Genomic DNA, 23,594 nt, shown 5'->3' with positions numbered 1-23,594 from the left:
GAGACACGAGAAGCACTCTCTGCCGCGTGCCTGCAGTACATACATCGCAGAGTTGGTTACCATATCTCAGGCTTTACGGTACGTCGAATCCCAGGCCGTGAAAAAACTTTCTGATCTGTAGTGATTCCACGAGTTGCTGTGCTGTCCCAAAAATCTTTGGGTCACCAACATCCAGGACGTACTGGCTGACCTCTACAGTTCTGGAAAGACAGTGAGCTTTGTCTCGATATCTAGTCACATAGGCATTTCAGGAAGTGATCTCCGACCGTGTAACTAGAGACGCAACTACCGGAGATCAACTTGACATCAGGATACCGGGCACAGACTTAAGATTACAACTACGACGCGATATTTAGAGGCTCCGGGGATTGGAATGGCAGGCTACTACGACCCAAAACAAGTTGCGAGCGATTAAAGGTTTGACTGAGCTGTGGCACACATCTTTCCGCGTCTCTCGGAAAGACACAGTCATGTTGTGCCGTCTTCTACTGACGATGACGTACGTTCTCTGCAGGCCCATCTGCGGTTCGCTTTCAGCTTGCCTGCCTCACTGCCTCAGATGCTTGCGGGTGACGAGACGGCCACTGCCAAAGCGTTGCATTTCCTGAGGGAGAGCGGATTTCACACTAATCTACAATACTTCTCCACTTCCAGTGTTAGGGGTGGTTGTGGGGTGGATAACCCCCACCCCCATCCAAGCGACCGTAGGTTACTTAGACAAGTCCTTTTCCGCTTTTCACCGTTTTACGTGTATTTCTCATGATGAGGAAGGATTGATGACGCAGTAGTTTAGTCCCTTTAAACACGTAATCACATCATCCGCAATGGTGATGCCGTGTTCGAAGATGACAGGGCCCCTGTTCACGCAGATCACATCGTCCAGGACTGGTTTCGTGAGCACGAGGATGATTTGTCCCATTTCCCCTGGTCAATACATTCACCAGATCCTCAGTATCATTGAGCCTTTGTGGTGTACTTTGGAGAGAAGCGTACGTGATCGCTGTCCACCTCTGTCAGCGTTCCCTGATATTGCCACTATTTTGCGGGAAGAATCGTATAATACACTACTGGCCATTAAAATTGCTATACCACGAAGATGACGTGCTACAGACGAGAAATTTAACGGACAGGAAGAAGATGCTGTGATATGCAAATGATAAGCTTTTCAGAGCATTTACACAAGGTTGGCGCCAGTGGCGATACCTACAACGTGCTGACATGAGGAAAGTTTCCAACCGATTTCTCATACACAAACAGCAGTTGACCGGCGTTGCCTGGTGAAACGTTGTTGTGATGCCTCGCGTAAGGAGGAGAAATGCGTACCATCACGTTTCCGACTTTGATAAAGGTGCTCGCATTGGTCGAGATCCAATGACTGTTAGCAGAATATGGAATCGGTGGGTTCAGGAGGGTAATACGGAACGCCGTGCTGGATCTCAACGGCCTCGTGTCACTAGCAGTCGAGATCACAGGCATCTTATCCGTATGGCTGTAACGGATCGTGCAGCCACGTCTCGATCCCTGAGTCAACAGATGGGGACGATTGCAAGACAACAACCATCTGAACGAACAGTTCCAACGCCGTTTGCAGCAGCATGGATTATCAGCACGGAGACCATGGCTGCGGTTACCCTTGACGCTGCATCGCAGACAGGAGCGCCTGCGATGGTGTACTCAACGACGAAGCTGGGTGCACGAATGGCAAAACGTCATTTTTTCGCATGAATCCAGATTCTGTTTACAGCATCATGATGGTCGCATCCGTGTTTGGCGACATCGCGGTGAACGCACATTGGAAGCGTGTATTCGTCATCGCCATACTGGCGTTTCACCCAGAATGACGGTATGGGGTGCCATTGGTAACCAATGTCTCGGTCACCTCTTGTTCACATTGACGACACTTTTAACAGTGGATGTTACATTTCAGATGTGTTACGACCCGTGGCTGTACCTTTCATTCGATCCCTGCGAAACCCTACATTTCAGCAGGATAATGCACGACCGCTTTGTTGCAGGTCCTTTAAGGGCCTTTCTCGATACAGAAAATGTTCGACTGCTACCCTGGCCAGCACATTCTCAAGATCTCTCACCAATTGAAAACGTCTGGTCAGTGGTGTCCGAGCAACTGGCTCGTCAAAATACGCCAGTCACTACTCTTGATGAACTGTGGTATCGTGTTGAAGCTGCATGCGCAGCTGTACCTGTACGCGCCATCCAAGCCCTGTTTGACTCAATGGCCAGGCTTATTAAGGCCGTTATTACGGCCAGAGCTGGTTGTTCTGGGTACTGATTTCTCAGGATCTGTGCACCCAAATTTGGTGAAAATGTAATCACGTGTCAGTTCTAGTATAATATATTTGTCCAATGAATAGCCGGCCGTGGTGGCCGTGCGGTTCTAGGCGCTGCAGTCTGGAACCGAGCGACCGCTACGGTCGCAGGTTCGAATCCTGCTTCGGGCATGGATGTGTGTGATGTCCTTAGGTTAGTTAGGTTTAAGTAGTTCTAAGTTCTAGGGGACTGATGACCTCAGATGTTAAGTCCCATAGTGCTCAGAGCCATTTTTTTGTCCAATGAATACCCGTTTATCATCTGCATTTCTTCTTGGTGTAGCAATTTTAATGGCCAGTAGTGTATTCCCATGAAAACTGTAGTGTTGGCAGAAGAGCCAACACTGTGTGCTAGAGGAGGCCGAAATGCCCGCGTTTAATTACACGCTGACTGGCGTGAGGTCTGGAACAGTTAAGGGAATTAATAGTAGCAAATAAAGTACGTAGTTGATATAATACTTAACTTTAATCCACAATTGGTGTACATCGCTCTTGACGGTACATGTTATAATCTCAATATCAAATGCTATGGCGCCTTGCTTGGTCGTAGCAAATGACGTAGCTGAAGGCTATGCTAACTATCGTCTCGGCAAATGAGAGCGTAGTTGTCAGTGATCCATCTCTGGCTAAGTCGGCTGTACAACTGGGGCGAGTGCTAGGACGACTCTTTAGACCTGCCGTGTGGTGGCGCTCGGTCTGCAATCACTGACAGTGGCGACACGCGGGTCCGACGTATACTACCGGACCGCGGCCGATTTAAAGGCTACCACCTAGCAAGTGTGGTGTCTGCCGGTGACACCACAAAAACCATACAGGAGGTGTATTTATTTTAATTGTTTCCTGATATGTAGTTAAAGAAAATTCTTAATTGCCTCTGGTCTACTGCCTTCGCAACTGATTGTGTCGCAAGTACTTAATCTCATTTTGCACATACTTTGATTTCTGTCTGTTTAGTGCAACAGCTTCTTGTGTGAATTTAAGTGTTTTTTTTTCTAAAACATAAACGTGATCTTCCCTCGTCTGTGTGGCTATAAGGATGTCATCAACGTACAACGTTACCCTTTCCAGTAATTCTGCGCCTAGACCTGAGACGAGAGCAATAATAAAAACACCTGAACTTACAACGAGTCCGAATGGTAATACTAAAAATCTGTAACTGTGGCCACCAGAAAGAAATAAAAGCAGTATAGGTCCTTGACTCTTTGCTCCGTGTTACTTGCCAAAACAATTTTTTTTAATCTAAAGTTGATAAGTACTGTAACCCTAAAAATTTCTGCAATTATCCTTCGAAATTTTCTGGTTTTGTGCGAAATGGCACGATGATTTTGTTGATCGCACACGCATCCAGAACTAAGCATATATTTCCGTTTGGTTTGATTAAAGTTAATAATGGACTGCAATAAGGAGATATTGATGGTTATATGGTATTCCACTTAAGCATTAGCTTTACTTCTTCACACACCGCAGGCTGCTTAGACAGATGAATCATATACTTGTTATAGCAAAAGATTTCGGGAGAATTAACTTCCACTTTACATACATACGTTTTGATCGCACATGGTTTCTTTGTAAATAGGCAGATGTAACTGAACAACAGTTTGTGTAGTGTTTCTTGTTGTTGCTTGTTAATAGCTGTAGTTTTATTTACTTTATCATTAATCTGTGTGTTTTATTGCACAGGATGACCGGTATCGAGACAGTGTTCTGCACTAGCACATTCGCTCGGCGGTTGTAATTGGGTGTGACGCTTACTCTCAGGGTACCGTCCTCGAGCACTGTACGACGCGCCACAGCTGCAAGGGATACCGTAACAGCCGCCTCACGGACATCATCCGTTACGGAGCCTAAATGTATCCTTCGTCTTATATGATGGTCGGAGAAACACGTATGACACCATGTTCGAAATGCCATAAATTTAGGTGCCATCTCGTTATTTTTATCACTCGCGCAATTCACGGTTGGTCGTTGGTGCAAGGCGCGTCTTATCTGCCGTTCACTAAAACCGTTCTGGCGTAACATTAGTTGGAAGTGGACTCAGCTGACAATCTTCCAAGGTCCAAGAAGACATGGCCCCTATGAACCAATATACTTTGCACCCCCTTCACGCTGAGCCAGATAGCGACAACTAGCAGCCTGAAGATACAAACCAGTGTGAGTTCGCTTCCAATAAACGGCATGTCCCAGTCTTCCTGCGATGCCACAAAAAGCTCTTTTAATTCTCACTTCTATAAGACTAAATAACAAAAGTTAGTTTCCTACTTATCTGTAAAATCAGGCAAGGATCAATGCCACCGACTCCAGTGCACGTTCCTCGAAATATACTATAGACAATTGATAATAGTAGGTAACAGTGGGCTCCCCATCGTTAATTCCAGCTGTCTGTTCATAGAACTGCCCAGTTGCACAGAGCTCTCTCTTTGCATTTCTGCCTTGAAACTGGCTATGTGTGCGTATATCGAAATATCAGCGGTTGTAGCAGACGTCACCCAACTGCTTGGCCGTAAGTTGTTTGAAATTTACATTATGTCATCATCTTCGGTCAATGAAAACTTCCCGATTTACTTTGCTTTGATTGCATACAACCCGTCCATTTCCTGTAATTGTTTAAAGGTACTACTAATTATTTTTGAAACGTATTTAGAATTCTGAGATAATGAAACAGGAAATAATCGTCTTTCAGTTGGGCAATGCAATTGATATTTACTGATAACAGTTTGATGTGTCAGCCAGTTGTTGTGACCAAATGTGCTAAGTATTTTACAAGATAATGACGATATACTGCGGAAACACATCAGAAAGCTGTATCTTTTAAGTTTGTTGTTGTTGTTGTTGTTGTTGTGGTCTTCAGTCCTGAGACTGGTTTGATGCAGCTCTCCATGCTACTCTATCCTGTGCAAGCTTCTTCATCTCCCAGTACGTACTGCAACCTACATCCTTCTCAATCTGCTTAGTGTATTCATCTCTTGGTCTCCCTCTACGATTTTTACCCTCCACGATGCCCTCCAATACTAAATTGGTGATCCTTTGATGCCTCAGAACATGTCCTACCAACCGATCCCTTCTGGTCAAGTTGTGCCACAAACTTCTCTTCTCCCCAATCCTATTCAATACCTCCTCATTAGTTATGTGATCTACCCATCTAATTTTTTATGTGATCTACCCATCTAATTTTCAGCATTCTTCTGTAACACATTTCGAAAGCTTCTATTCACTTCTTGTCCAAACTAGTTATCGTCCATGTTTCACTTCCATACATGGCTACGCTCCATACAACTACTTTCAGAAACGACTTCCTGACACTTAAACCTATACTCGATGTTAACAAATTTCTCTTTTTCAGAAACGCTTTCCTTGCCATTGCCAGTCTACGTTTTATATCCTCTCTACTTCGATCATCATCAGTTATTTTGCTCCCCAAATAGCAAAACTCCTTTACTACTTTAAGTGTCTCATTTCCTAATCCAATTCTCGCAGCATCACCCGAGTTAATTCGATTACATTCCATTATCCTCGTTTTGCTTTTGTTGATGTTCGTCTTATACCCTCCTTTCATGACACTGTCCATTACGTTCAACTGGTCTTCCAAGTCCTTTGCTGTCTCTGACAGAATTACAATGTCATCGGCGAACCTCAAAGTTTTTATTTCTTCTCCATGGATTTTAATACCTACTCCGAGTTTTTCTTTTGTTTCCTTCACTGCTTGCTCAATATACAGATTGAATAACATCGTGGATAGGCTACAACCCTGTCTCACTCCCTTCCCAACCACTGCTTCCCTTTCATACCCCTCGACTTTTATAACTGCCGTCTGGTTTCTGCACAAATTGTAAATAGCCTTTCGCTCCCTGTGTTTTACCCCTGCCACCTTCAGAATTTGAAAGATAGTATTCCAGTAAACATTGTCAAAAGCTTTCTCTAAATCTACAAATGCTAGAAACGTAGGTTTGCCTTCCCTTAATCTAGCTTCTAAGATAAGTCGTAGGGTCAGTATTGCCTCACGTGTTCCCATATTTCTACGGAATCCAAACTGATCTTCCCCGAGGTCAGCTTCTACCAGTTTTTCCATTCGTCTGTAGAGAATAAGCGTTAGTATTTTGCATCCATGACTTATTAAACTGATTGTTCGGTAATTTTCACATCTGTCAGCAACTGCTTTCTTTGGGATCGGAATTATTATATTCTTCTTGAAGTCTGAGGGTATTTCGCCTGTCTCATACATCTTGCTCACCAGATGGTAGAGTTTTGTCAGGACTGGCTCTCCCAAGGCTGTCAGTAGTTCTAATGGAATGTTCTCTACTCCCGGGGCCTTGTTTCGACTCAGGTCTTCCAGTGCTCTGTCAAAATCTTCACGCAGTATCGTATCTCCCATTTCATCTTCATCTACGTCCTCTTCCATTTCCATAATATTGTCCTCAAGTACATTGCCCTTGTGTAGGCCCTCTATATACTCCCTCCACCTTTCTGCTTTCCCTTCTTTGCTTAGAACTGGGTTTCCATCTGAGCTCTCGATATTCACACAAGTGGTTCTCTGTTCTCCAAAGGTCTCTTTAATTTTCCTGTAGGCAGTATCTATCTTACCCCTAGTGAGATAACCCTCTACATCCTTACATTTGTCCTCTAGCCATCCCTGCTTAGCCATTTTGCACTTCCTGTCGATCTTGTTTTTGAGACATTTGTATTCCTTTTTGCCTGCTTTATTTACTGCATTTTTATATTTTCTCCTTTCATCAATTAAATTCAGTATTTCTTCTGTTACCCAAGGATTTCTACTAGCCCTCGTCTTTTTACCTACTAGGCCCTCTGCTGCCTTCACTACTTCATCTCTCAAAGTTACCCATTCTTCTTCTACTGTATTTCTTTCCCCCTTTCCTGTCAATTGTTCCCTTATGCTCTCCCTGAAACTCTGTACAACCTCTGGTTCTTTCAGTTTATCCAGGTCCCATCTTCTTATATTCCCACCTTTTTGCAGTTTCTTCAGCTTTAATCTACAGTTCATAACCAATAGATTGTGATCAGAGTCCACATCTACCCCTGGAAATGTCTTACAATTTAAAACCTGGTTCCTAAATCTCTGTCTTACCATTATGTAATCTATCTGAAACCTGTCAGTATCTCCAGGCTTCTTCCATGTATACAACCTTCTTTTATGATTCTTGAACCAAGTGTTAGCTATGATTAAGTTGTGCTCTGTGCAAAATTCTATCAGGCGGCTTCCTCTTTCATTTCTTAGCCCCAATCCATATTCACCTACCACGTTTCCTTCTCTCCCTTTTCCTACTACCGAATTCCAGTCACCCATGACTATTAAATTTTCGTCTCCCTTCACTATCTGAATAATTTCTTTTATTTCATCATACATTTCTTCAATTACTTCGTCATCTGCAGAGCTACTTGGCATATAAACCTGTACTACTGTAGTAGGCGTGGGCTTCGTGTCTATCTTGGCCACAATAATGCGTTCACTATGCTGTTTGTGGTAGCTTACCCGCACTCCTGTTTTTTATTCATTATTAAACCGACTCCTGCATTACCCCTATTTGATTTTGTATTTATAACCCTGTATTCACCTGACCAGAAGTCTTGTTCCTGGTGCACCGAACTGCACCAATTCCCACTATATCTAACTTTAACCTATCCATTTCTCTTTTTAAATTTTCTGACCTACCTGCCCGATTGTGTACCATTTAAAATATGTGAGTTAAATGTAGTAGCTCTCTACTGTAGGGCTTTGTCTTAAGACTTTTTAAAATATCACATTTTTGACACAGGCTCAATTAACGTGTAATATGCCACTTGAAAGATTTGTGTGTGTGTCTGTTTGTGTGTGTATTTTTATGTCATCTCGTTGTCTCTCTAGAGTTGTACCACAGAAGCAAGTAGAGGATGTTGTTTGGTGGCCGGTATCCTCTTTCTATAACACAAACTGCATGCATAGATTAACTGGGTTCTTTATTCATAAGAATGGAAAGTTTACTTTGCTCGTTGTGGTGCAAGGTCTTATGTATAGTCCACGTTAGCCTCACTGCTGTTGAATTACGAAGTCCGCTATGTACGAGGGTTGGAAATATTTATTCAAAACCGATACAAAAGAGTTATATGTTTGCACCTGTCACTGTCCTTCAGAGTTGTCACCAGCGTTGTGTAGAACCCGTTGCCAGCGATGTGGAAGGCGTAGTATAAGAGCCAGTTCTGTTGATGGTGCGAATGGAACGGTCTGATGTTATGGTGATTCTCGTGTACGACTGTGATGGTGTTACCCTAACGGCAGACCGTCAATGCACAGTATTACTGTTCGTTTTTGGAGCATCACCCGCGACCAGCTTTGCGAAAGAAGCGGCGACACTTTCTGCGCAACCCACCCATCATTTTGCACGACAATGCGCGGGGGCATACAGCGCAAGCTGTGGCTGCTCTGTTCGGTCGATGGAACTGGAAAGTACTTGTGACTTGTGACTTTGATTTGATTTCGAAGATGAAGGAACCATTTCGTGGTATTCGCTTCAGACCTGTTCCAGAGATTCGACAGGCAGTAGACCGCTCCATTCACACCATCAACAGAACAGGCTCTGCTAACGGTATACTACGCCTTCCACATCGCTGGCAACGGGTTCTACACAACGCTGGTGACTACTTTGCAGGAGAGAACAGATACAAACATCGGTTGTGAATAAATAGTTGTCACTATTTAAGATCCAACCCTCGTACAATATGTGCTGCCCGTCTCCGTGTTAGTGGCAGTGCTAACTGGTACTGCGATTCCCGCTGGGCTGCGAATGATGGCATCTTACGCCAGCACGTGAGATTTAAATATGAAAAGTGGCATCGGATCCTGCACAGTGTAAATATGCTACGTACAGAGCTGGCAATATGCGCCAACTGGCTGAAGAGTAGTGGCCCTAACCTTAGGTCGCCTCTGATAGGTGGCGCTCCTGCGCGTCCTATATGCGCATAGCTGCAACGAGCAGCGTGTGTGATTTCAAAAGTACACTTTCATTACTAGAATTAAGTAGAGAGTTCAAAAGAGGGAGAAGAGAGGGGGATAAAGTGTGCCATGAAATTCAGTGGCTTATGAAGAGCCCGGAGCCTCGGTTAAACTGAGCAAACTCTTTATAATATGTGAAAAAACGCACGAGAAGCAGTTAGGCGCGAATATGCAACTGTAACAAACACGAGTGTCAAAGCAAAAACGCTTCAAGGAAATATTATCAAAGTACAAGAGGCCCAGTACTGGCGTATCAAAGCAGAAAAGCGGAGGGGACAGTGTTGTAAAATACCCAGTAAAATAATGAATAAACGAAGTCTCACTATCGATCTTGTCGCAACCTCGTTGCCGCATGGTGTGCCGGCGTCATCTTACGCCAGCACAACAGGAGGCTGGTGGTTCTTACCCCAGTAAAATATTGAATAAAAGAAGTATCACTAAACAGATTACATATGCTTACAGATCACAATGTTATAGGCAGAATAAAACACACTCGAACACAGTGACCTCCTCCATACCAACCACGATAAATTCCGGAGGACTCGCATTCGGCAGAACGACGGCTCGAGCCCACGTTTGGCCACCCACATTTAAGTTTTCCGCGATTTTCCTAAATCGCTCCAGACAAATGGCGGGATGGTTCTTTCGGAGGTCAGAGCCGAATTCCATCACCATCCTTGGATCAATCCGAACTTCTGCCCCGTCTCTAATGACCTCGCTGTCGACGGGACGTTAAAAACTTCTTTCTTTATAAATTCCGGAAACATCGATCATGTGAAACCGAACTCACATTTTTGTCACGTGACCTACCGAAAGACTTGCATCGAGACAGTCAGGAAAATGCAGTATTTCTCGATTTCCAAAAAGCAATTGACTCGGTACTGAATCTGCGCCTAATATTAAAAGTAGATCGTGTGAGAAATAGATTGGACTTACTGGTCATTGGTGTAAAAGAAATTTATATCTAATGTTCCCTTTTTAAATAATTAGATAACGTTATTTCGAAATTTTTTACTCTGTGTATTTTTACTCTGTGTATTTGCGGCGCCTGTTGTTTACTTACGGTGGTCACTACGTTTGATATTTATTTTTTTGTTTATAAATAATCGTTTTTTGCTCTCCGTAAACACTATTAGTGTGTGAATAGCGAAGGAGCTTAAAAAAGCGGTACATCTGTTTACACGGAGTACTCCTCGTCTCTGTCCATCTCCTCCTCCTCCTCCTCCTCCTCCTCCTCCTCCTCCTCACCCTTCCCTCCTCGCTCCATCCCTCCCTCCCTATGTTTGTCCCCACCTCTCTACCTCACCTGCCAGTCTCCTTCCCCCTCTCATTGTCCACTTCCACCTCCACCTCTTTGACCATTTCCTCTTCCCAATTATCTGTGTCCATTTCCTCCTTCCCACTCCCTCTTCGTTCATCTCCTCCTTCCCCACCCCTTTGCCAGTGTCTTCCTCCTCCTGTGTCTGTCCATCTCCTCCTCTTTCCTTTCTTGTGCGTTTCTTCCACTCCCCTTTCTCTGTCCATTTCCCCCTACCCTATATGTGTCCATCTCCCCCCCCCCCCTCGTCTTCCTCTTATCTGTTCCTGGTACCACCTTCTCCCTCGCTGTCTGTCCATTTCCTCGCCCTCATCCCAAAAGGAGGCTGGTGGGTCTTACCCCTGTAGTATTTCTTCCCAGACTTAACTAATATTTGTACCGAACTTGACTGAAATCGTTCCAGGGATTTTGAATGAGCTTCTTACCCGTGGCTTTGATCGCATACGCACGTGCCAAATGTATTTCACATATGGTTAACATGTTTCACTCGTGTTTGTACACGTATTTCACCTGTATGTCTAGCGAATTTCGCCCTGCAGTTTCATTTTCACGCAGGTTAATTTTTACGACATCGTATCTCCTGAACAAAGTGTCGTACAATGATGTAATTTTTCTGGTGAATTCAGTGGTATACTTGAATACTGTCTGCAAAATATGTCAGGAATACAGTTAGTAGTAAATAAGTAATAAATTAACACGTCACGCTTCATGTGGCAGTTTTACTCCATGAACAGCGAAAATGTAGCATCGTAAAGCTTTGAAATTATGTGTAAAATTTGTTGTAACTCTCTAAGTGCTCTCATTCTCGAATACTGCAAAATTAAAGTGTGGGTATTTTTTTTTTTCACGCTCACTCCAACCCTTTGATAGGTGGGTCGTTCTTACGCCCACAGTGATTCTTCCCAGACTGTAAGTGATATGTGTACCAACTTTGGTTGAAATCGATCCAGTGTTTTAGGAGGAGATGTGGAACATAATTGCATACGTACATACATCCATTTTTATAATTTTTATAGATATAATACACTGAGGTGACAAAAGTTGTAGGGCAGCAATATGCTGTATACAGATGACAGTAGTATCGCGTACACAAGGTTCAAATGGTTCCAATGGCTCTGAGCGCTATGGGACTCAACTTCTGAGGTCATCAGTCCCCTAGAACGTAGAACTACTTAAACGTAACCAACCTAAGGACATCACACACACCCATGCCCGAGGCAGGATTCGAACCTGCGACCGTAGCGGTCGCGCGGTTCCAGACTGTAGCGCCTAGAACCGCTCGGCCACCCCGACCGGCGCGTACACAAGGTATAAAAGGACAGCGCATAGGCGGATCTGTCATTCGTACTCAGATGATTCGTGTGAAAAGGTTTCCGACGTTATTATGGCCGCACGATAGGACATTCCATTGTGGAAATCGCCAGGGAATTTAATATACCGGGATCAACAGTGTAAAGAGTGTGGCGAGATTACGTTTTCAGACATTACCTCTCACAACGGATAACGCAGTTGCCGACGGCCTTCGCGTAACAACCGAAAGCAGCGGTGTTTGCGTAGAGTTGTCGGTGCTAACAGACCAGCAACACTGCATGAAATAACCACAGGAATCAGTGTGGGACGTACGACGGACGAATCCGTTAGGACAGTTCGGCCAAATTTGGCGTTAATAGGCTACTGCAGCAGATCACCGACGCGAGTGCCTTTGCTAATAGCACGACATCGCCTCTAGCACCTCTCCTGGGCTTGTGACATATCGGTTGGATCTTAGAAGGATGGAAAGCGGTGCTCTGGTCAGATAATTCCCGTTTTCGATTGGTACGAGCTGATGGTAGGGTTAGAGTGTGGCGCAGACTCCACGAAGCCGTGGACCAAGTTGTCAAAATGGCACTGTGCAAGTTGGTAGTGGCTCCATAATGGTGTGGGCAGTGTTTACATGGAATGGACTGGGTCTTCTGGCGCAGTTGAACTGCTTCTTGATTGGAAATGGTTATGGTCGGCTACTTAGAGCCCATTTACAGTCATTCATGGAATTTCATGTTCCCAAACAATGATGGAATGGATTGGGTCCTCTGGCGCAGTTGAACCGCTTCTTGATTGGAAATGGTTATGGTCGGCTACTTAGAGCCCACTTACAGTCATTCATGGAATTTCATGTTCCCAAACAATGGATGACAGTGTGTCATGTCACCGGGCCGCCATTGGTTTGAAGAACATTTTGGACAGTTGAAGTGAACGATTTGGCCACCCAGATCGGTCGAGATGAATCCCATCGAACATATGGAATATAATCGAGAGGGCAGTCCGTGCACAAAATCGTGCACCGTCAACGCTTCCGCTCAGTATTTCGACAGGGGACTCCCAACGACGTTTTGAGTCAATACCACGTTTTGTTGCTGTACTATGCCGGGCAAAAGGGAGTCCAACACGATGTTATAGGAGAGCTTCTGTGAAGTTTGGAAGGTAGGAGACGAGGTACTGGCGGAAGTGAAGCTGTGGGGGGATGGGGCGTGAGCCGTGCTTGGGTAGCTCGGATGGTAGAGCACTTGCCCGCGAAAGGCAGAGGTACCGTTTTCGAGTCTCGGCCCGGCACACAGTTGTAATCTGCCAGGAAGTTTCACGATGTTAGGAGGTTTCCCAGGACTTCTGCGACCTCAGTGTACATTAAACATTTTTGCTCTAAGACAGTGATTAACTTGAATGTTAATGATTATTCATTTTTTCTTGTCTGCTTCTTTTTCTCTTCCCAAAGCTTCTTCGTTCTTTGTCTGTGTTCTTGTTTCCTTTGCCCTGTTTCTCTGTTTTCTTTCTTTCTTTTACTCCGAATTTCGTATTCATAGTTTTGTTCCTGAATTTATCTCTTTCATTTATCATTTTCCTACTGATTCATCCTTGTTGTTGGTCTTCTATTTCTTTTTTTATTGAACTGTTTACTGCATCAAGAATCCTTTTTGTGAGTCTGCTGTTTTTTTTTTTTTAACTTATGGGACTTAACTGCTAACGTCATCAGTCCCTAAGCTTACACACTACTTAACCTAAATTATCCTAAGGACAAATACACACACCCATGCCCGAGGGAGGACTCGAACCTCCGCCGGGACCAGCCGCACAGTCCATGACTGCAGCGCCTTAGACCGCTCGGCAAATCCCGCGCGGCTGCTGTTATTCATTCTACATATGTGTTCATAGAATGTTAGTGGGCGTTCTTAGTGGGCATTTTCTGTTCATGTCTGTGAGTCTGTGTGTTCGTATAATTCTTTGGTAAGTGTGTTCGTCCATATGCCATGTCTGTGTACTGCTCTAAAAAATTTTTCTAAGGATTTTAACTTCTATCTATTTTTTTCTGTATCTGTGATGTCTTTTGCTCCGATTGTGGTCGTTTATGATGCGTAGAGGCTTCTGGTAGTACAACTGTTCTATAGTGCTTGGTCGGTCTTGAAATGTTTCTTTTATTGTAGTGCGCCCATGTCAATTTGTACGCTTTTGAAGTTTTTGTTCTATGTTCCAACCTTGTTTGATCCTGCTATTTGTATATAGATATTTCAATGTTTCCACTCCGTTCATCTTTCAGTATTTCGTGTGCATGGCCTGCGTGTTGTTGTTCTTTCCTTGTATTGCGTTTTCTCCTGTGATATCTGTAGACTTGTTCTGGCAGAGGATTCATGTTAATATTCCAGTGCTTCTTGTGTTTCTTGTCTGTTGTTGCTGACTATTGCCAGATCATCTGCAAATGCCTGACATTTTATGATCGTATTGTTTTGCGCATGTTCTGCCTAGCTGTATCCTTTTTACTTTTTCTTCCAATTGGTTGATAATTTTGTCCAAGACCATGTTGAATAAAAGTGGTGATACATCATCTTGTCTGACCCCTGTATGTATCTCTAGTGGGTCTGAGATTTCTCCCGTAAATTTTATTTTGGATGCAGTGTTTGTAAGTGTCTGTTGTATGAGTGTCGTACTTTTTTTTCTATTCCATGTTCTTGTAGTGTGTCAAAGAGAGTCTGCCTGCCTGTGGAGTCGGAAGGCCATCTCAGAGTCCACGAATGTGACTACAATGTTGTTCGTCTGTCTGACCTTCAGCAGCCTTCGCAGGTTCCAAATCTGTTCAGCGCAGGATCTTCCTTTTCCGAAACCTGCTTGGTATTCACCTGTCTTTGTGTCAGCTTGTGGTTCCAGTCTGGTGAGTAATGCCGTGGAAAGAATTTTGTAGGGGACAGGCTATGAGATACCTCTGTAGTCGTTAGGGTCTGTGTTGTCACCCTTTTTGTGGAATGGATGAATCAGCACACATTTCCATTCTTGTAGAATATCCTTTGTACTCCTATTTCTGTGAGAATTTTATGAATTTTATGTATGGTGTTCTGGTCTTTGAGTTTCCACATCTCGGAGATGAGTCCGTCTTCTCCTGCGGTTTTGTTGATTTTTGATTGTTTTATTATCTCCTCCACCTTTGTGATTGTAGTAGGCGGTTTCGAATCTGCGTTTGGTATTGTTTTCGTGAAGTGTAATTTTTCTTTAGGCTTCTAGCAATTGAGGAGTTTGTCGAAGTATTTTTTAAGAATTTTGAAATTTTATTCAGCATTTGTTTCCAGAGATCCCTCTGTTCTTTTGCAGCAGATATGTAGAATTTGATAACCCTGTGCATTTTCCCTAAATATTCTGTAAACATTTCACAAGTTATTTCTGTTGAAGTCTTCGTCGGTTTCATTTAGTATACTTTTGTCGTATGTCCTTTTTACTTTACTAATAGTTTTCGAGGACTGTTTCTGGACTTTGTGGAAATCGTCCCGTGTTTCTGATGCCCTGTTGTCGCTAAACTACTTCCATGCCTGGAGTCTACGTTCAGTGGCCTGATAGCGGTCCACCTTGAATTTCCTAGGAGTTGATCCCAACGCGTTGCATTCTGAATTGCCGTCGCGTGGTCTGTCCAATTTTCTGTTGTATTTTGATTAATTTCTTCAGTAATTTTGCCTTTGTTTGTCTTTAACTATTCTCTGTTTGGTCTTACAATTTTGTCGTGTGTTGTCTTTCAGTTCCTCGGGATTGGCGTCATCTTTACTTGTAACAAGTGATGGTCGGACATGAAAAATCCTTTGCATGATCTTGCATTCAGAATTTCTCTTGTATTATTATTTTTTTCCTGCCCTATCTACTTGGAATTCTCCTCGTATATGACTGGGCGTTTGCCATGTTCGACTTTTCCTCTTGGCATGTGAAATTACGTAGAAATAATTTTTAAGTTAAAATTTGGACAGTTATGTATGAGATGCTCCCCATTCTTCCTGGTGCGATCATGTGCTGTGTATGGGCCTGTGATTTCCTTCTACGTGTTATCTTTGTCTAGTTCTGCATTGAAGTCTCCTAATACAATTTTAACTTGTTTTTCTGGTGTCTTGTTTGTTATTTCTTCAATGTATTCCCAAAAGACTTCGTCTTCTTGTGGTTCCTTTCCGTTGTGATCGTTTGTCGGTGCACGTGCATTGATGATTGTGTATGTTTTGTTTCCTTACTTGGAGGTTATTGTGGAGATTAGTTTTGGTATTGAACTGAAATGTAGGATGTTGCCTCTGACTGATTTGTGAACCAAAAATCGTGTGCCAGATATTGTCGGTGTTCCTCTTCCGACAGCAGGTTGATCCTGTAGTTTTCTGTGTTGAAGTGTTTTTCGTCTGTGAAACGCAGCTCTTGTATTGCGAGGATTTTGGTGTAAAATTTTCCCTAGAACACCCGTTAGCTGTTTTTAAGTTTGCATAGTTTGACCGACATATTTGCGTAGTGTGTTCCAACATACTACTCGCGAAGAGATTTCGAGACGTTCCGACTATTCTCCATTTCATGATGTTCCTGGTCCCCCAGAATCCGATGACCAGGGACGTCCAGTACATTTACTCGGGCCTGGGGCAGTGGATATTTTTCCTGTTGGATTTTTCCAAGTTGAGAGTGGTTGTAGTGACCTCTGCTGGACATCACAAATGTTCAAGACTTGATTGTTGAGATCCAGACATATTTGTAGCAGCCGCGCCAACACGCCGACCACTGGCTGCTGGATGCCGGAACAGACACTATTCGGTTTAGGCCTATGTTAGTATTTGGTCCACCCTACGTATTTTATTTCTCCAGTACCACCCATATCTGCGAGGGTTTCCCCTATCTGCCACCTATGGGCGGGGAGCCCGGTGGGAGATCTAACAACCCGACGGGGTTAAAATATTTATAACAGCACTCCAAGTACAGAAATCTAGGGGAGAAAAATCTGCTGTGGCCAAAGATAGCCTTAACGAGTTAGCCTGAGTAGATCCGTGCTAGAACCCAATAATCAAAGAAGCTGGAGAAATTAGAACATGTGTGAAGAACTTCAGTAGACTCTACTAAGTGTGGAAGCTAGCACTGCATGCCGAGAGACTTCAAACGAGAATGTCCTGGATTCTAAGTAGCAGTGGAAACAAAGAACTGGCAGTGGGCACTGTTCGCCAGATACTTGTCATCGGGACCACCGCTCGTCTCAGTCTGAGTGTGATGAAGAATTATTTATGTTTCTGATTGTAAAACGTATACCATTGACTTCAACCATTTCTGAAGCAGGGAACTAGCAGATCAGTAAAGTATTACAGTGCCTCATAAAAAGATGCCCACATAATCAGAGCAATTCCTTCCTTCTCATAAACTACAATGGCTCCTGCAAACGGAAACAAAAAAATACACTGCTCCATATATACGAGGATGTGCTGGAAAGTAATGCCTCCGAATTTTTTGTGTGAAAACTCGTAAAGCTTTTTAAATATAACAAACATTTTTATTCATCATGTCTACATATTTGCAACCCTCTGCCGCTACAGGGCTCCGAATTGTAGTGTGTAACGAGGCGTTGTATAATGTGACTATGTCCGTACATTACAGCGTGCTGTAATCGAATTCCGAAGTCAAAGAGTTCGTCCACATATAGAGCACCCTCTCCTTCAGGATGACAATGCCAGTCCACACGCGATCGCTGCGACGTGTGCAACAATCCGGCGCCTTGGGTTCACTGTCATCGATAATCCTCCACACAATCCCGACTTGGCGCCATACGATGTTTATCTGTTTCCCAAAAGTTTAAGAGCCCCTTCGAGACTTTACTTTGATAATCATGAAGCAGTCAACAAAGTCAGCATTCTACAGTGACGGTATCAACAAAATAGTCTCTCATTGGGAGAAGTGTGTTCGTTGCCAGGGTGACTGTGTTGAGAAATAAATATGTGGGCATGAGGGAGAAAGATGTAGAATGTTAATAGCGTTTGTTTTATTTACAAAGGTTGAAAAGTTTTCACATAAAAAATTCGGAGGCGTTACCTTTCAGCGCGCCCTCTTATACTGTGTACATCTTGTAGGAAACTGACAATCATTTGCAAAACTATTCCAGAAGTCTGTTTTCTATCACCTTGTAGTCTGTTTTGACTACAGGGTACATGTACAAGTATCCCGCCTAGTTATGTACGATTTTGCTGAAAGCTAGAAATTTAATCTCGTATTCAGAGACTTATGTAGTCATACTTTCAGTACTTCTCTCTAGGACACTGACTTGCATCCTAAATTATTGTCGTTGCTACATCCTTGGCTTTCCATTTACATCTGCGTAATTCCGTTACTTCTTCGGCTGTTAGACGCGTTCTTACAAAGACATTGGTGAATATTGTTAGAAGCTCGAATGCTTTTTATGGAGATTTAACACGGAAAATCCGACGAGAAATTGTCTTACAAAAAGGTATACATTGCTTACATTTAGCGTCAGATATTTGTTGACAGCGATAAGAATAGTACCTATATTTTCTCAATAAAAGTCTCGCCCCTTTCCCCATGATACAGTCAACATTGACGCAGTTGTGGTGGCTGGCGTTGCTTGACGATTCTGATAGTCGTACTATGGATGCGACAATGTCAGGCTATCACCTGAAGAGATAAACGTTTGGTCCTGAGGAGGAGAAGCAGCAGCTGGGAGGGGAAATTACAGCCGTTATATTTACCCATGACGTGTAAGTGCATAATATAATTTAATGATGTCGTCGTCGTAGGTAAAAATATTCCAAGATTGATATACACACACCAAGAAAAGTTTTGCGTCACCCCGGTTCCCGGAACTCCTGAAGATACACGTTAACTGTGGACATTGTATCACTGTTCAGAGACGTCACTAAACCCACCCAAAGATGTAAACAACCGTGCATGAGCAGCGCCTAATAGACGGATGGGGTCCGACAGCTGATCAGTTCCAGTCATTCCACCAGGAAGGAGGGATACGGCTCGTGTTGTCTGTAGTTCAACCATGCCTAGACGGGCAATACCGCGGTGCCATCGCGTCTACATTGTTACTTTGTGCCAGGAAGGGCTCTCAACAAGGGAAGTGTCCAGGAGTCTCGGAGTGACGCAAAGCGATGTTGTTCGGACATGGTGGAGATGCAGAGAAACAGGAACTGTCTATGACATGCCTCGCTCAGGCCACCCAAGGGATACTACTGCAGTGGATGACCGCTACCTACGGATTATGGCTCTTAGGAACCCTGACGACAACGCCACCATGTTAAATAATGCTTTTCTTGCAGCCACAGGACGTCGTGTTAAGACTCAAACTGTGCGCGATAGGCTGCATGATGCGCAACATCACTCTCGACGTCCATGGCGAGGTCCATCTTTGCAACACCGACACCATGCAGCGCGGTACAGATGGTCCTAACAACATGCCGAATGGACTGCTCAGGATTGGTTGGCATCACTTTCTTTTCATCAACGAGTGTCGCATATGCCTTCAGTGTCGCATATGCCTTCAACCAGACAATCGTCGGAGACGTGTTTGGAGACAACCCGGTCAGGCTGAACGCCTTATACACGCTGTCCAGCGAGTGTAGAAAGGTGGAGGTTTCCTGCTTTTTTGGGGTGGCTTCACGTTGGGGTCGACGAAGGCGCTGGTGGTCATGGAAGGCGCCGTAACGGCTGTACGATACCTGAATGCCATCCACCGACCGATAGTGCAACCATATCGGCAGCAAATTGGCGAGGCATTCGTCTTCGCGGACGACAATTCGCGTCGCCATCGTGCACTTCTTGTGAATGACTTCCTTCAGGATAACATTTCTCGACTATAGTGGCCAGCATGTTCTCCAGACATGAATCCTATTGAACATGCCTGAGATAAATTGAAAAGGGCTTTTAATAGACGACGTGACCCACCAACCACTCTGAGGGATCTACGCCAAATCGCCGTTGAGGAGTGGGACAATCTGGACCAAAAGTGCCTTGATGAACTTGTGGATAGTATGCCACGACGAATACAGGCACGAATCAATGCAAGATGACGTGCTACTGGGTATTAGATGTACCGGTGTGTACAGCAGTCTGGATCACCACCTCTGAAGTCTCGCTGTATGGTGGTACAACATGCAATGTGTGGTTTTCATTATCAGTAAAAAGGGCGGAAATGATGTTTATGTTGATCTCTATTCCAATTTTCTGCACAGGTTCTGGAACTTTTGGAACCGAGGTGATGGAATTTTTTTTTTTTATGTGGTTGGTTGGTTTAAAGATTAAAGGGACCAAACTATTTTTGATGTGTGCAGCTCCAAATTCGAATTTCCACATGAAGACTACAGAGGAGGATTATGTTCTCAGAAAACAAAGACAGAAAAGTAGATCGAAGCAAACAAATAATGCAGTAACAAGTAGAAATGAATTATAGATTTTAAAGAAATCTTACATGATGTTTCTGGTATGTTCTGACATAAAGTATAAACAATACATTCGTTGATCCTTTTGATCAGTGTGATACGGATATTTTAAGACTGTAAGTGATATTGCTGAATGCGTTTATTTAATCTATCTTGTTCGTTTTAATCGGATTTCAAATATTGTGAAGATTTGTTTATCTTTAATATACAGCGTGGAAGGAAACTGACTGAAAAACTTGTAAGGGTGTTGCATGCTAGGTTCTGGTGCGAAATAATGCTTCGGTTATAGGAAGCCAAACGAAGAACACGTTCGGCTACATTGTCCATGGTGGACCGCTTGAATTTGCGCTCGCAACTGCCTGATTGGATAACTTGAGTGCTAATTAACTCGGAAATGGCGCCACGTATCGAATTATTTTCTTAACAAATATTTCTCACCACAGCCTAACCGGCAACACGCTTACAAGCATTTCAGACAGCTTGTGGCCATCCGGTGGAAGACTAAACGGAAACCGAGCGAGGTGCCGCAGTGCTTAGCATACTGGACTCGCATTCGCGAGAACGACGGTTCATCCTGATTTAGGTTTTCCACCAGGTCAGCACAACACACTCACACCTGTAGTTACTTTTCCTGACTGGGAATAACGAAAATAACACACAGTAAATAGTAACTTTTGCAAGTAATATAAGCGACATACAGAATTTTATACAGGCAAACAACGTACAGATTTTTGATACAGAATAGTACTGTCTGTGTAGCGTTCTACAAAAGATTATGTTTCCGAAAGTCTTTTAGAAAAGAGTTAGTCACTATATCTGCCTATGCTTGGGAAAATACCGCGGAAGATCGTCGTGTTTACGTGTACTACATCCCCAATACTTCGTCAAAATATGGTGAAACATTATATTTATCTTTTTATCTTTTTAAAATACTGCTTCCAGTCATAAAGAAAGCATTAGTAAATTCTGTGGGCATTCCAGCATTCCACTACTATCTAAGACGTACGCCTATTAGGATCTTTACTCTAAGAGTGTTGGTGGCGTGGTGGTTGCAGATATGGCGCGTGACTCACCGCCCACGTCGAGCCCTGTGCTTCAGCGCCGAGGCGCCACCAGCGCCAGCATCGCTGCCGCCGGGGTCGGCCTGCCCGGCATGCCACTCGATAAGGAGCACGCCTTCCACCAGCAGATACAGCAGGTCAGTGTCGCCACTCACCACGATACCTATGAAACGCATACAGCAAGTCAGTGTTGCCACTCTATACGATACCTATGCAGCGGATACAGCAGGTCAGTGTTGCCACTCACCATGCCACTAAGCATACCTACCAGAAGCAGATACAGCAGGTCAGTGTTGCCACTCACCACAATACCTACGCAGCGGATACAACAGGTCAGTGTTGCCACTCTACACGATACCGAAGCAGTGAATACAACAGGTCAGTGGTGCCACTCTACACGATACTAAAGAACAGCATGCCCTGCAACAGCAGGTCAGTGTTGCCACTCACCATGCCACTAAGCATACCTACCAGAAGCAGATACAGCAGGTCAGTGTTGCCACTCACCACAATACCTACGCAGCAGATACAACAGGTCAGTGTTGCCACTCTACATGATACCGAAGCATGCCTTGCAACAGTGGATCCAGCAGGTCAGTGTTGCCAGTCACCATGACACTAAGCACTCCTTGAACCAGCAGATACAACAGCTCAGTGTTGCCACTCATCACGGTACCTATGCAGTGGATACAACAGGTCAGTGTTGCCACTCTACATGATGCTGAAGCACGCCTTCCAACAGCAAATACAGCATGTGAGTGTTTCCAGTCACCATGACACTAAGCACACCTTCCACCAGCAGATACAGCAGGTCAGTGTTGCCACTCACCACAATACCTAAGCCGTGGATACAACAGGTCAGAGTTGCCGCTCTACATGATACCAAAGCAGTGGATACAACAGGTCAGTGGTGCCACTCTACACGATACCAAAGTGCAGCACGCCTTGCAACAGCAGATACAGCAGGTCAGTGTTGCCACTCACCACTATACCTGTGCAGCGAATACAACAGGTCAGTGTTACTAATCTACACATTACTGAAGCACACCTTCCACCAGCAGGTCAGTGTTGTCACTCACCATGACACTAAGCACGCCTTCAACCATCAGATACAACAGGTCAGTGTTGCCACTCACCATGATACCTACGCAATGGATACAACAGGTCAGTGTTACCACTCTACACGATACCGAAGCACGCATTCTACCAGAAGACACAGCATATCAGTGTTGCTGCTCCCCATGTCACTATGCACGCCTTCCACCAGTAGATACAGCAGGTCAGGATTGCCACTCACCACAATATCTAAGCAGTGGATACGAAAGGTCAGTGGTGTCACTCTACACGATACCGAAGAACAGCACGCCCTGCGACAGCAGATACAGCCGGTCAGTGTTGCCAGTCACCATGACACCTAAGCAGCAGATACAACGGTTCAATGGTGCTACTCTACATGATACTGAAGCACAGATCGCCTTCCATCAGCAGACACGACATGTCAGTGTTGCCACTCTCCGTGTCACTATGCACGCCTTCCACCAGCACATACAGCAGGTAAGGATTGCCACTCACCACAATACCTAAGCAGTGGATACAACAGGTCAGTGGTGACACTCTACGTGATACCGAAGCATAGCTTGTCTTGCAACAGCAGATACAGCAGGTTAGTTAGTGTTGCCATTGTTCACGATACCGAAGCACAGAATGCCTTCCACCAGCAGATACAGGAGGTCAGTCGTGCCAGTCACCATGACACTTAAGCACGCCTTCCACCAGCAGGTCAGTGTTGGCACTCACCACGATACCTATGCAGCGAATACAACGGGTCAGTGTAGCCACTCTACACATTATCGAAAGACTCCTTCCACCAGCAGATACAGCAGGTCAGTGTTGCCACTCACCACGATACCTATGCAGCGAATACAACGGGTCAGTGTAGCCACTCTACACATTATCGAAAGACTCCTTCCACCAGCAGATACAGCAGGTCAGTGTTGCCACTCACCCCGAAACCTAAGCAGTGGCTACAACAGGTCAGTGGTGCCACTCTACATGATACCGAAGCACAGCTCGCCTTGCAACAGCAGATACAGCAGGTCAGTGTTGCCGCTTACCATGACACTAATCACGTCTTCCACCAGCAGATACAGTAGGTCAGTGTTGCCACTCACTACTACACTAAGCCTACCTTCCACGAGCAGTTACAGCATGCCA

At 44.3% G+C, this 23,594-nt stretch overlaps 1 protein-coding gene across 4 annotated transcripts in view; it reads left to right on the top strand.

The window, feature by feature from the left end:
* The window catches only part of LOC126475254 (histone deacetylase 5), a 454,388-nt gene that overhangs the window by 332,178 nt on the left and 98,616 nt on the right, over positions 1 to 23,594 (top strand). For all 4 annotated transcript variants that reach the window (XM_050102967.1, XM_050102965.1, XM_050102964.1 and 1 more), the window contains one exon: positions 21,375 to 21,517. In XM_050102967.1, coding sequence (XP_049958924.1) covers positions 21,377 to 21,517 — 141 coding nt within the window. In that variant the 5' untranslated portion in view covers positions 21,375 to 21,376. The remainder of the gene's footprint in view (positions 1 to 21,374; positions 21,518 to 23,594) is intronic.

Source organism: Schistocerca serialis, chromosome 4 (genome assembly GCF_023864345.2).
Source record: "Schistocerca serialis cubense isolate TAMUIC-IGC-003099 chromosome 4, iqSchSeri2.2, whole genome shotgun sequence".
NCBI classification, from domain to species: domain Eukaryota; kingdom Metazoa; phylum Arthropoda; class Insecta; order Orthoptera; family Acrididae; genus Schistocerca; species Schistocerca serialis.
The sequence above is the reverse complement of the archived record's forward strand: the minus strand, read 5'-3'. Positions and strand labels throughout refer to the sequence as shown.